Source organism: Mandrillus leucophaeus, unplaced genomic scaffold (genome assembly GCF_000951045.1).
Source record: "Mandrillus leucophaeus isolate KB7577 unplaced genomic scaffold, Mleu.le_1.0 Scaffold75, whole genome shotgun sequence".
NCBI classification, from domain to species: Eukaryota; Metazoa; Chordata; class Mammalia; order Primates; family Cercopithecidae; genus Mandrillus; species Mandrillus leucophaeus.
Window position 1 is genome coordinate 715,410 of NW_012108141.1, and position 13,738 is coordinate 729,147.

Below are 13,738 nucleotides of genomic sequence, written 5' to 3' on the forward strand. Positions count from 1 at the left end.
GGATGTTGAATTTTATCAAAGGCCTTTTCTGCATCTATTGAGATAAGCATGTGATTTTTGTCTTTAGTTCTGTTTATATGATGAATCACGTTTATTGATTTGCATATGTTGAACCAACCTTGCATCCCAGAGTTGAAGCCAACTTGGTTGTCATGGATAAGCTTTTTGATGTGCTGCTGGATTTGGTTTGCCAGTTTTTTGTTGATTTTTGCATAGATGTTCATCAAAGATATTGGCCTGAAGTTTTCTTTTTTTGTTTTTGTATCTCTGCCACATTTTGGTATCAGGATGATACTGGCCTCATAGAATGAGTTAGGAAGTAATCCCTCCTTTTTAATTTTTTGGAATAGTTTCAGTTGAAATGGTACCAAGTCGTCTTTGTACCTCTGGTAGAATTCAGCCATGAATCTGTCAGGTCCTGGGCTTTTTTTGGTTGGTAGGCTATTTATTACTGCTTCAGTTTCAGAATTCATTATTGGTCTGTTTAGGGATTCAATTTCTTCCTGAGTTAGTCTTGGGAAGGTGTATGTTTCCAGGAATTTATCCATTTATCTTAGATTTTCTAGTTTATGTTCATAGAGATGTTTATAGTATTCTCCGATGTTTGTGTGTATTTCTGTAGGTCAGTGATGATATCCCCCTTATCATTTCTGATTGTGTTTATTTGATTCTTCTCTCTTTTCTTCTTTATTAGTCTAGCTAGCTATTTTATTAATTTTTTCAAAAAACAGTTTCTGGATGTATTGATTTCTTGAAGGGTTTTGCATGTCTCTAGCTCCTTCAGCTCAGCTCTGATCTTGAGTATTTTTTGTCTTCTGCTAGCTTTGGGGTTTGTTTGCTCTTGGTTCTCTAGTTTTTTTAGTTGTAATGTTAGGGTGTTAACTTGAGGTCTTTCTAGATTTTTTTGATGTGTCAAGTCCTATTTTCTAAGCAGGTGAATAGCTAAACTGGCTAGTAATTGGAATTTCCTGCAGTATCTTTTTTTTGGAATAAACTTTTTATTTTGAAACAATTTTATACTTATAGAAAAGTTGCAAAGTGCAGGGAATTCTCACACACCCTTTACCCACTTTCAGCTTCCTCTAATGTTATCATCTCATATCACTGTGGTAAATTTATCAGGACTAAGAAAAAACTATCACCTCACACACATAGTTCTCCTAGAGCCAGAACCTTGGGCAAGTTGCTTAATCCCTTTGTGTTTCATATCCTACTCTATAAATGGGAATAATAATGATATCAACCTAGCTCCTGTGTTAGATAAATGTTATGTGGATGAAATGAATTATTATGCTCTTAGAACAGTGCCTCTCACATAATACACAACTGTTCTGCTATTATTTTTATTGTGAAGATCAAATGAGATAATGGGTAGCAAAATGCTTTTGCAATTATAAACTTCCCCAAAATGTAAGTAACTACACTGATACTCTATAGAGAAGGTCAAGGAGATACCTGAATATGTAGTAACATCCTGTGTCTGTCACCCTAAGAGATGAGACCAGTTGAGTGTCAGAAACCCAGATGGCATTTCAGTAGGAAAGTGATCGTGAACAAGTCAAGTGTAAGTGTCCTGAAAGTGCTTAATTCAGCTCTGATGACAATTTCCTGGTGGTGCTACAGGCTTTCTGCACTAGAAGACAGAGGGAAGTGGTTCTCACCTATTCTAGGATGGCCTGGACTTTGCAGCTCACTCCAAAGAGTAGAGAACAAAGATCCGTGTGTAATGTGCCTAAATTTAACTACTAAAAAATTCAGACATTTGATTGTTATGAAATCTTTATATATAATACTAAATAAGTTAGGGATTCTCAGCACTAACAACTCAGGCTGCAGTCAGCCTCCAAAGCAAAGCTATTTCTATTTCTATAGGAGCCACCAAAAGTTTGTTTTTCTGTTTAAAGCTAAACATAAACCCATGAATACAACAACTTGATTATTCACCATTCATGAAAACCATTTCTGTTAAAAACAATTGTAATCACACAAGAGAGAAATATCATCTGACATCTTACAGAATTCAAGGGTATTTTTAAATAAACCACTGGAGAGTGCCATGAGTCCATTGCCCTTCCCTCCCCAACTTAGACACTTATTTTTAAGGTTTACATTTTGACCAGTAAAATCTGCCCTGAACCAAACATGTAGCAGTCTGAATCCTCAATACAAAACATAAGAAATAGAAGAAATGCTACATGAAAAAGAAAAGTCCTTTTGTGAAAGAATCTCTAGCACTGCTAGCAGCAAGTCCCATATAACAAGGGATAGATAAACCTGTCCTCCTACCACATCTCTGAATCTGGGGTCAGTGTTTTGCCAACAAGAAATACAATTTTTTTTTTTACTTAACCTGTTGTCATTTTACTGACTGGGCATCTTCTACCAATAGCCACTTACATTCATTCATTCATTTAATTAATACGTTTTGAGGTCCTACTATGGGTCAGGCACTCCTTATGTAACTCTTCAAAACTAAATAGTTAAACAAGTGAATAAATCCACAGTCTTGCAAAGAGGAAAATGTTATATTACTAATTCATCCTGTTATGCAACTAGCTCATCACTTTAAAACAAGGCAACTGAATATGAATACTGTTAAACTTCCCATACCCATTTTGTAATTAATACCTCTAGTCTATGAGTCAGGTAAGTAATATACTACATATCCTCAGGAAAGAAAATGTAGAGAATAAATGAAAGTATTTCATGGTTATTTGACCTTGTTTAATTGATGTGAATTAAGATTAAATATTGCATCTCCCTCCAACCATCTAAAAAAGTATTTCACTGTTTCCTTAAATTATAACAATCAGATATAACGTTGAAATACTAAGGTTTAGTTTTTTAAGGTATAAATATGCCTGGAAAGGCTAGCCATCTTGAGCAATATAAAACATACGAAATTTAATCAAATTGCTTTCCTCTTAAATTTGACTTGAGAGCATTCTTGACCAACTTTTGTATAATTATTTGCAGATCCAGTACCAGCTGGGGTCTGGCACAGCCTAAGATCAATAAGCATAAAAGCAGGACACGGTAGGGTTGAAAGCACATGCGGAGTCATGAAGATCAGAATTTGAGTTCTAAGCATATACTATGTTTTAGGGAAGCTACTTAATCTTTCACAGTGTTAGTTCCCACATCTGTAAAGTCTTTTTTTTTCCCAGGTGCTGTTGTTACCCTAAGATGAACCTAGAGGACCTCCTGATTATGAGCCATCTCCAACCTAAGAAAGCCTAGCAATACATGATTAGGGAACACAGAAAAAGAAACATGAAGCAAACCAGCAAACCAGTAAACCACTCATCTGGACCTTACACAAAAGGTGGGGCCAGCTTGTCCCCAAGCTGTAGGGAATAAGGTAAAAGGAAGTCTAGATATTTCCAGAGTATTTTAACAAATTCCCCAAATGAGAAACCACATAATATTTTAAGTCTAACTTGTAACAAAAAGCATGAATTTGTCTAAATTATAAAATCCCCTGCCTCCAATTCCCAGGATATCCTACAGAGATAGAACTGTACCAAGAATTCAGGATTCTGACTAATGCCCTCATTTCGGAAATCGTGCTTTCTTAACCAGACATTATTTCCTTCAAAACTGCACAAAGTTAATTTTGGTTTGAGATATTTGGGTCTACTTACTGCTACACAAAAAAATGATAACTAGTAATTTGTTAATTTGTCCACCTTTTAATTTTTCTCCCATTTTTTCCTTCACCACTACCAAGAAAGAATTGTCACTATTAGTGAATTTTCCCCTAATCTCTGCAGCCCGTAATAAATTCTCCTTTTCTGAGATCATATTTAATCCATACTATGTAATTTAAACTTCCTTAAGGATTGAACTATTATACAATGTTTCATTTGGAATGAACATTTCTATCCTATGTAAGTCTTTCTAGAAAGACAAGAGCTTACACTTAGACTTTTCTCATTAATGTTTAATACAGTTTAGATACACTGTAAACAATATTAGACATACTTTAGAATAGTAAAATTAAAATAGTAAAAACTTTTAGGTCTGCCTTCCTCAGTATCACATGTTTAGAAATAATGATAGTACTTTTCATCAACCTGCCAAGTACTGTGCCATGAGCAAAAGAGTTATGCATTTAGTTAAGTTAATGTTTTGCTAATGGCGATAGTCAGTAACCACCTTTCATGAACAAAACTTATACCAGGTCAGCCTATTTGGCAAAACCAGAGTCAGCTGCCATCTCAGCAAGGAGCTGTGTATCAAAAGTAAGTCATCATTAGCAAATATGAAGACATTAAAGATAGGATACAAAGAGTTCTGGGAGAAAGCGAGTTTCTTACATTTTGATTATCAAAACTAGGAAAGTGTGTGTCAGGGAGAGGGGGAGTGGATGTGACTATGTATGTGAGGAAACAGAAGAGTTCACATCAACATCTTTGTGATACGCTCTGAGAAGCCACTGACCTAGAAGGACTTCCTGGACTATCCCCACTGAGATTCATTCATTCAACCAGTATTTATTGAGCACCTACTATACACATAGGGACTGAGCTCTAACTGTAAACAACCCCTGCTGTCACAGAGCTTACATTCTAAGGAAACAATTCAAAGCACTTTTGAAAGCGTGGCCATGGTGGGCAAATTCCTGCCTTATTTTCCTTTTCTTGCCTCCAGTGTTGACTATTATGGCAGTTTCCTATGATCAAAGTACAAACTCTAACACTCCAACTGGCTTAATAAACATTGATTCTAGTTCTTTTTAGACAAATACCCACGAAATAATTGAAAAGTTATCTGAATATTCACAAAGGTAAAATAGTAACAATACATTGAATATTACCTGCCAATTATTCTTCTAAAATCTTTTCCTGCATTTTCTCATTTTTTCCTCAAAATAATTCTGTGTCTCTAAATGATAGCTACCTTTATTAAAATTCTATAGGTGAGAGAATTACACAAAAGGAGTTTAAGCAACTTTCTCAATGTTACAAAGCAACCATTATAAAATAACAATATTTATGCATGGCTATCTGTTCTTCAACATCTGAAGAAATTATTTTGTCCTAAGAAAACTTTGCTAAATTAATGTATTTTTCTTACATATGGAAACAACTTTTGGCATTGCATCATCATCCATTCTTCTAAAATGACAGTTTTATTTCTTTTTAATTAAGGCAATTCCTTATATAATTCAAATAAATCTGACAACCCAATTTTGATGAGATTTCCTAAAATATTAAAATTACCTTCTAAATATTTTATTTTACTCTGCTAGTGCAGTCTAACTGTTTTGTCTGATATAAATGCTAGGCAAGTGCAGTAAAGCTCTTCATTGCATAAAATTAGGATCAAAATTGGCAGGGAAAGAAGAATCTGTAGAGGTATTTATTTTTTCAAGAGTAGATATGCATTTTCCTTTTGCAGCTTTATTTTTTACATTTGTTCCTTTTTAATGAAACCAGTCAAAATAAAACTGTTTTTGAGGATTTTTATCTATTACCTATTTCATAACTAGTGGGAGCAGGAATTTGAGAAATGAAGGCAACAAAAAGTCTTCCCATTAATTAGTAGAACCTGATGACATTCAGGAAGTATCCAGAATCAAAATGTCAAAAAATTTTAAGAGGTATTGATAACAATTAATGATTTGTCCTGTGCTTTCCTACTGTCTATTATAATAACTCGTGCTTATTCTATGTTTTGGGCACATTTTAAGTGCTTTACATAGTAATGCATTTAATTCACATAATTGCATTGGTCCTATTACTATTAGGTTTTACAGGTGAGGAAACTGGGCCAAGTAGGTTCAAGAGACTTACCCAAAGTTTCAGAGCCAGCAAGTCACAGCACCAGGGGGCCATGCCCCAAAGGTCTGGTTGAAAGTCTACAGGCTTGACCACTACATGACCCTGCCTCAAGATATGCTCTTCTTACCAATTTTCAGTAATTACCATGTGGGTTCTATCAGAGACACTATGAAGCAATGTCACCCCTTCTCCACCTGCCCAAAGGAGCATCCCCTAGGTGTTGGTGCTCTAAGCAGACTAGAGAATATACAGGAGTCACCCACATGTTCAAGGATAGAATCAGACTAGGATGTCCAGACTGACACAGGCCAGACACAGTCCAAAATAAAGCACCTAGTCTGACCAATACCAACTGAACATTATCAGCCAGGCTAGCCTGGCCCTGGGCTAGGAGAAGCAGGGTTTCCTGGAAGCAAGGAAGAGCCAGGAGTCCAAGAATCTGCCAGAGAATAGCCAGAGCCAGGGATGGCACAGATGTGTGGGTAGGCAATAGGGGAAGCAAAGGTGTAGGAGACAGCTAGGATGAGCTTACATGCTTTTTAAATAAGTCAAAAGAACTGGTTTCCAGTATTGGTTTTTCCTGTTATACGCAATGTGACATCTCTGCACTTGAGTGTCCTATGTCTCCCTAGATAGGACATTCTGCACTTGAATGTCCTATCTCTCCCTACCTAATTCAGCAACAAATATTTATCTGCTGAGATCTCTTGAGACCAGGAGTTTAAGACCAGCCTGGCCAACATGGCAAAATCCCATCTCTTCAAAAAATACAAAAATTAGCCGGGTGTGGTGGCGAGTGCCTGTTGTCCCAGCTACTGGAGAGACTGAGACAGGAGGGTCACTTGAGCCCTGGAGGCGGAGGTTGCAGTGAGCTGAGAGATCATGCCACTGTACCCGAGACTGAGCAAAAGAGTGAGACTCTCTCTCAAAAAAAAAAAAAAAGAAAAAGAAAAAGATAAAGAAAAAAAGAAAGAGAAAATACAGTAGAGAAATATGAGCCCTTTTTGGAAAATCTCATTTTTTGAGAAAGGATTTCTACTGACTTAGAAAACACCTTTAAATGGTTTTAGAAAATAAAACCAAATTAATGCATATAAAGAATATCAATAACACATAAACATATAATTTATATTTATATTAAATGTATTTGTACCATATAATCTGCTTATGGTATACCTTCTTTTTATATCTCCAAACCCACTTCTGTCTTTATAAAATTTCCTAAAGAAAGTAGTATACAATTTGCATATGTTAGAATGGAAGTTATCCTGTAAAGATCCATCTACTAAATGCCAGATGTATTTAAGGAGCATCTACATTTATAATAAACATAAGCCATTTCTAATTTACATCACATGTTGTTTTGTTTACTTTTCGAAAAGAATGTGACATGGAAAGGGCAACACCATCTAACGAAACCTCTTCATTTTACAAATGAGAAAAACAATGCCCAGAAAGCTGTAACTTACAGACATCTTAGAGTCATGAAATGGCAGAACCGGAACCAGGGCTCATGTCTGCTCAATGCCCACTCTCATCGCATTTCCACCATCTCTCTCTCTCTCTCACACACACACACACACACACATACACACCAGTGCCTCATGCATCTTATTGCTCACATTGTTTTCAAAAAGTCAATGGAACAACACGTGACATAATTTAGGAAAGGGACTTCAAAGTAAAGTGTGTGTGACAGAAATAGGACCACTTAATGGAAACAGTGATGCCAAAAAATTACATCCTTTGGCATTCTGCAAGAAGTAGAGCTTTAAGGGGATCTAGAGACCAAATTCAATTTCCCAAGCCAATCATTTAACAGGAGGGTTGTACATTTAGGTTACCCTGAGTGTACAATAGCACTAAATTAGAGTTTTGCTTTTTGTTTTTCATTTCTGTCTTTTGACAACTTCTGAGAAGAAAATATTGTGTGATAGTAAAGGGGAAAGAATGTCCATCGACTTTAAATAGTCATTTCTACTATGACACTTCTGCTAAAACATCACCCTAATTTAGGCCCCAATTAGCTCATGCCCATATTACACCTATGAGACAATCAGGTCCTCTGGCCCACAGGCACCACCCCCTTCCTATACTGCACCTCACTGCCAGATTTATCACCTTTAAATCATTGTTTGCATCATATGACTCCCTAGTCAAGCCCTGTGATGGTGTGTGTGTGTAACAGCTTATTGATTCTTTTCCAAATATTCTAATCTGGCTTTTTCAGTTCTTCATAATGTGTCTGCCCCTCAGAAATTCTACTCTTTCCAGTAAAGCACGCTCATTCACATCACCAACCCTTCACTAATGCTTTCTCCCTGGTCTCTGTTCCCTCTTTCCTCTCTACTATTGCAAACTCTACCCAAGCCTCAAGGCACGCATTGGTGCCCTCCATTCAGCCTTTCCCCACTATTTCAGGCCCCACTGCTGACCTCTCTCTCCCTTTTCTGATTTCATGAATTTTTCCACAGGTTACACTGCTGGGCTTGCATTTCCAAATTCAGTGTAAGTTCTAGGGCAGGAATCATGTTTTATTTTAGGAATCTCATGAGCCCTTTCCCCACCTCCATTCCTACATACCTCAGCACCTGGCTGACTATGACAGATTCTCAGGGAATACTTTGATTGTTGTACAGTTTAGACATGGTGGAGGAAGAGAATGTCAGCGACATGCAAGCAATGCTGGCAAAAGCATCAGGACGATTTCTGCGGTTAAGTTTCAGCCCCATTGCTCTTCTTCATGAATGTACACATTCACTCTACCACTAAATTGCTACTGACTCCTTCCCCTTCAGGGTTTGTTAAATAAGTTTATTTTCTCTAACCTTGGTCCTAAGTCTGATCCACCTCCAACCAAGTTCACTGTACCTTTTTAGTCACCTCTCTTACTCTAAGGACACAGTCAAATGAAAGTTTTCATTTAGGCTCCCCCTCTTTTTCCTCCATAAGAGGAATTCCCATTCTTTTTCATTTGTGGTGTCCCCTTCCCAGGCTTGAGGGTAGGAGTGATATCGTGGTGACACTTCAGCTGTGGAGACCCTCCTCCTACCACATAAATGCTCCAAACCCAGATATGTCTACAGCCCAGCTAAGATTAGAAAATGTCACTGGGTTCCCTTCCCTGCCCCGCAAAATGACCATGATGCAGAGAGTATACTTTGAGGAGTTGGGATTTTTCCTACCTAGAAGCCTTCTCATTACCTTTCCTCGGGGGAGGGGAAGGGGAGGCCTGCTTCCAGCGGCATCTGAAGTTCTAGCTCTGCTCTGTGAGTTCTGACTCCTAAGGAGGCAGGAGAGACCCTCTGGAGGGCTCTAGGCATCCTGCTACTTCTCCTCCTGCTGGCACTGTTCCCTAACGCCAGGTGATCACACCTCCAGTCAAAGAGTTCCCGTTCTTCTGCCTCCTGCAGGATATGCTTCTTGGTCTATACTCCACGTGAGCTTCTTTAGTGGGTTTCCCTGCTCGCCCCCACCCCGCCCTCACTCGCGGGCACAGCGCCTCACCGCGGTGAATACCCCGCCGGCGCCGCCAGGCCCTCTGCTGTGTGCACAAGGCAACAGCTGGCGGCCTACTTGCAGCACTGGCAGCGAGGACCTCGGAATCGCTTCCGCCCTCGGGCCTCCTCGCGCGTCTAGGGACTGCCTCCAACAGGTGCAGCCCCAGGTGCCCAATTGCCAGATCTTTAACCTCGCGCTCTCCCAGCCTTCAAAGTTCTCCAACCCGCGCCTGCCAGCCCGAGCGCGCCCTCTTGTCCAGATGCCAGCTCGGTTCAGGGTTCACCCTCCCCGCGACTCCAGCCCCAGACTTTCCTGATGGTTTCCAGTGCCCAGCACGGCCACTTACCCAGGGCAAGGGCCAGGAGCAGTGGCAGGGAGCTGGCGCCGCTGCCCGGGGCGGCCCGGTCCATCAAACCCGCTCTGCGGGGCCGGGCAGTCCCTAGACAAGTCTCCCTCCTTCTTCGCCCCCTTCCCGGGCCTCGGGCGCCTGAGAGGGTGCCTGGAAACTAATCCCGGAGCCAGAAGGAAACGAAACTACTTCCCAGGCTGGCACCCTGGCTACAGGGCAGGGAAACACCCAGGGCGGGCGGCCGGCCGGCTCCGTGAATGTCGTCGGGAGGAGGGAGCCTCCTATTTATCCCCGCTCCTCCTGCACACACCCCGCCAAAGAGGCGCAGGACTTGGTCCTGGGAGCCTCCACGCTGCTCCCACCCAAATTGCCCCACACCCATACCCACACCCAGGGACATATTCGGGCTGCCCTCGGACCAGCTCACCACTCCCCCTGCTGGGTCTCACCTGACTGACTGTTCATTTCCCTCCCCCTTAGAGCGTAAACAAGGTAGGGAGGGAGATGTAAAGAATCTGTGTGGAGGGGTGTCGGGGGGTGCCCGTCGGGCCTGCAGGCTGACCTAAACTCCTGGAAGCCACTGAGGAAGAGTCAGAGACCCAGAGGTGTTCTGGAATTCTAACTTCCTTTATTTCAGAGGATTGCTAGTGTCATGGAGAAACCATAGTCACCATTCATTGTGGTTGACTTCAGGCATTTGATAATGCAGGCAATTTCAAAAGAGTCATTGTTGCCTTTTAAAGTCTTGAAGCCATAGTGAAACCTCGTCTCTACAAAAAATACAAAGGTAAATTAATAGCCGGGCATGGTGATGTGCACCCGCAGTCCCATCTATTCCCTGAGGCTGAGGCGGGAGGATCGCTTAAGCCTGGGAGATGGAGGCTGCAATGAGCGGAGATCGAGCCACTTCACTCCAGCCTAGGCGCAAGGGTGAGACACTGTCTCAAAACAATGACAACCAAAAAAAAAAGAAAAAAAAAAAGGAACAAAATAGAAAGAAAAGAAAAGAAATGAAAAAAGTCTTCAAGCTAGTGTCTTAGTTTCCAGGTGCATTGTCTTCTAATAATTTGTAAAATTTGGGCTCACCAGGACCTACTTTAGAAATTTCATTTGTATTTCTATTTATGAATTTACTCATGTATTCAGTATATTTTCATTTAATTGCACTAAGCACTTTCTGGAACAGAAAGACATACTCACAGCTTTTTGAGAAAGCAAACAGCATCCAATTTTACCTTATGTGGTTAGATATTGCCTCCAAGATAACCAAAAAGTACAGCTATTTTTGTACTGATCTGTGTTCCTCATATAAGATTTATGTGGATAATTATGCCCCTCAGTATAAAAATTTTATTTCTATAGCATCCAAAAGTCACATACGTCTTATTTTACATATGAAATGTAGCTTGGGTGTCTGCTTCTTCCTTGCCATCCTGTTGTTTAAATTAAATAAATTGTTGTGTATTTTTCTCCCCCGAATGACATTTCATTTCAAAACTAATTCAAATCATTTTACTGCCCCAGGCAACTGATATATCCAGTGGAATAAAAAGCAGCTCTTAATTTTCAGAATCCTATTCTAGTCCCACGTGACAGCTCATAAAACATTGGTAGAGAAGGCAGGCATGAAGTTTAGAGAAACCCAAAGTTGTAAGATGGAAGGTTACTGCACCCCAGCTAAAAAGAGCAGAAACACTGGAAGCCAACGGATTTTGACATCATCTCCCTCCCTCCCAACACTTCCACCCTGCCTTTATCCTTGCTGATATTCTCTCCATCTCCCAGCATCAGTGCCCTAAGTTAAAGTATTTCTTACTCCAAGATGACATTTAGCCTAGCCAACAGCTGCCCTGTTAGCCCCAACAGAATGTTACAATTTTATTTTCCTTTTTCATAGACACCAATAAAAACAAAAAAGTGAGACCTAAACAAAAACTACTAAATGTTTGTTGAGCATTGGAAAATTCCAGGACTTGGTGTAAGTATTCATCATTCATGCCATTCAAGTGGTAAATTAACTTTTTCAGGCCACTAGAATGTGAAGTAGTATAATTTAATATACTAAATAGGACAGATAAATTAATAACCTTCCCTGAGGGCTTTATTTACCACCATAAATAAAATAAGTACTCCCAAGACTATGCCTTCCAAATTTTCTGACACTGGATATCCAATCTCTTCAAGGTTAGGAGACTTCCTGTCTTTTTTGCTTGCTTGTTTCTTTTTTTCTCTCTCTCTTTCTCTCTGTTCTTCCTCCCCTTCTTCCCTCTCCTTCTCCTCCTTCTTTTTCTCCCCCCGCCCTCCAACCACCTGTCTCTCTCAAGTCACTTGCTTATGAGACATCTGGAATACAACCATTAAGTTTGGAAGAGTGGAAGGTAACAATCGATTTTCCTGGGGCCTCAATGATGTAACTGACTTGTGTCTCAATGTTTTAGTTTGCAAGCTGAGCTGTTGCTAAGAGAAAAATAGACCAAAGTTACACCAGAGTCACAAGGTAAAACTTGTATTCCTAGTAACCCCAAGCTAGGAATTGCTTGAGTGCTGTTTTTCCTGTGCCGGATTTAGGCAGGTATAACCAGTCCTCCCAAATCTGGTATGAGGCTTAAGTAGATTCCTTTGGAGGGCCTTTAAGCATCAGCCTTTTCTCTTCCCACACAGAACAGCCTGCAGCTGGGACAGTCCTCCCTGTCTTCTGTACAGGACAAAATAAACTTGTAGTTACTTATCTGGCACAACACATAAAAAGACACACGCTGTGATGGAAAGGAAAATTTTGGAATGCATTCCTTCTAGGTCAACATGTATTCTCCAAATTAAGACTTTAAGGCATTCAGTAGTATAGGAAGATTTCCTGATGACCATTAACTTTATTTAATTTAATAAGAGTGGGCGAATGAAAATGAAGAAAGACATTTTTAAAATTGTAATTTTTATAGTAATGATAAGCATCATGCATTGTAGATTATTAGTGATACAGTTATATAGAGACAACTTTCAAATATTTTATTTAAAACTACTAAATTGGTCTCTAGGAAAATATCAACGAAAAATCACTGCTCAAATGTTGTATTCAGGTAATTTTATTTTGTAATCTAGTTGTTCTGAGGGAGGTTTTTTTTTTTTTTTTTTTTTTTCCTGCCTACTTTCTTGTGTCTTCCTCTTCAGTCTAGGGGATCCATTTTTATATGTATTTCTCAATGTGTTTGACTTGTATCTCTTTTTTTGTTGGGTTTTTTTTTTTTTTTGAGACAAAGTCTCACTCTTTTCCCCCAGGTTGGAGTGCATTGGCGGGATCTTGGCTCACTACAACCTCCACCTCCAGGTTCAAGCGATTCTCCTGCCTCAGCCTCCCAAGTAGCTGGGGATTACAGGCACCTGCCACCACACCTGGCTAATTTTTTGTGTTTTTTTAGTACAGATGGAGTTTCGCCACGTTGGCTAGACTGGTCACAAACTCCTGACCTCAGGTGATCCACCTCAGCCTCCCAAAATGCTGGGATTACAGGCAATAGCCACCACACCCAGTCAACTTGCTATCTCTTTTAAATGGCAGCTTAACATGTGTTGATAAACCTCAAAAATAATAGTCTTTGTGACATTATACCTGTTAGTTTCAGTTCACCATGATGATCCTTTTCTTTGACCATATTGAAACATACTTCAAAAAGTAATTTCTGATTTAAAAAAATCTGGGCTTTTGTGCTGACCCTTGTTGTAGGCTAAGTGAGAAAACACCTATGTGGCCCTAGACATCTCTTCCTAATGTACTTGCCACAGTGGCTTCATCTCTTCCTACTTGGTCCCAGACTCTCATCAAGATAGACGCGCCTCTAGGTGGGACAACAGAGCTGGAATATTATGTACAGTTGGTTTTGGAATCTGTTCAGTCTGTTCAATTTGCATCTGTGTCACCCAGTGACCAAATGACAAACTACTTAACTCTCTGAACCTCAATTTCCTCATTGATAAAATGTGATGGTAATGACTTACACAGTTTTTATGATCTCCAATAATACATATCTTCAAGGAAAAAATCTGATACATTAGAAACTGTTCAGTGAATTATAGTTGATAGTAGCAGGAGTAGGAGTCATAGTAG

The 13,738-nt window shown here is 39.8% G+C and overlaps 1 protein-coding gene across 2 annotated transcripts in view; it reads right to left on the bottom strand.

Annotated features, from left to right (window-relative positions):
* BTC (betacellulin) overlaps positions 1 to 10,058 on the bottom strand; it is a 62,342-nt gene extending 52,284 nt beyond the window's left edge. For both annotated transcript variants that reach the window (XM_011966157.1, XM_011966158.1), the window contains exon 1: positions 9,634 to 10,058. In XM_011966157.1, coding sequence (XP_011821547.1) covers positions 9,634 to 9,697 — 64 coding nt within the window. In that variant the 5' untranslated portion in view covers positions 9,698 to 10,058. The remainder of the gene's footprint in view (positions 1 to 9,633) is intronic.
* Positions 10,059 to 13,738: the final 3,680 nt, after the last annotated feature.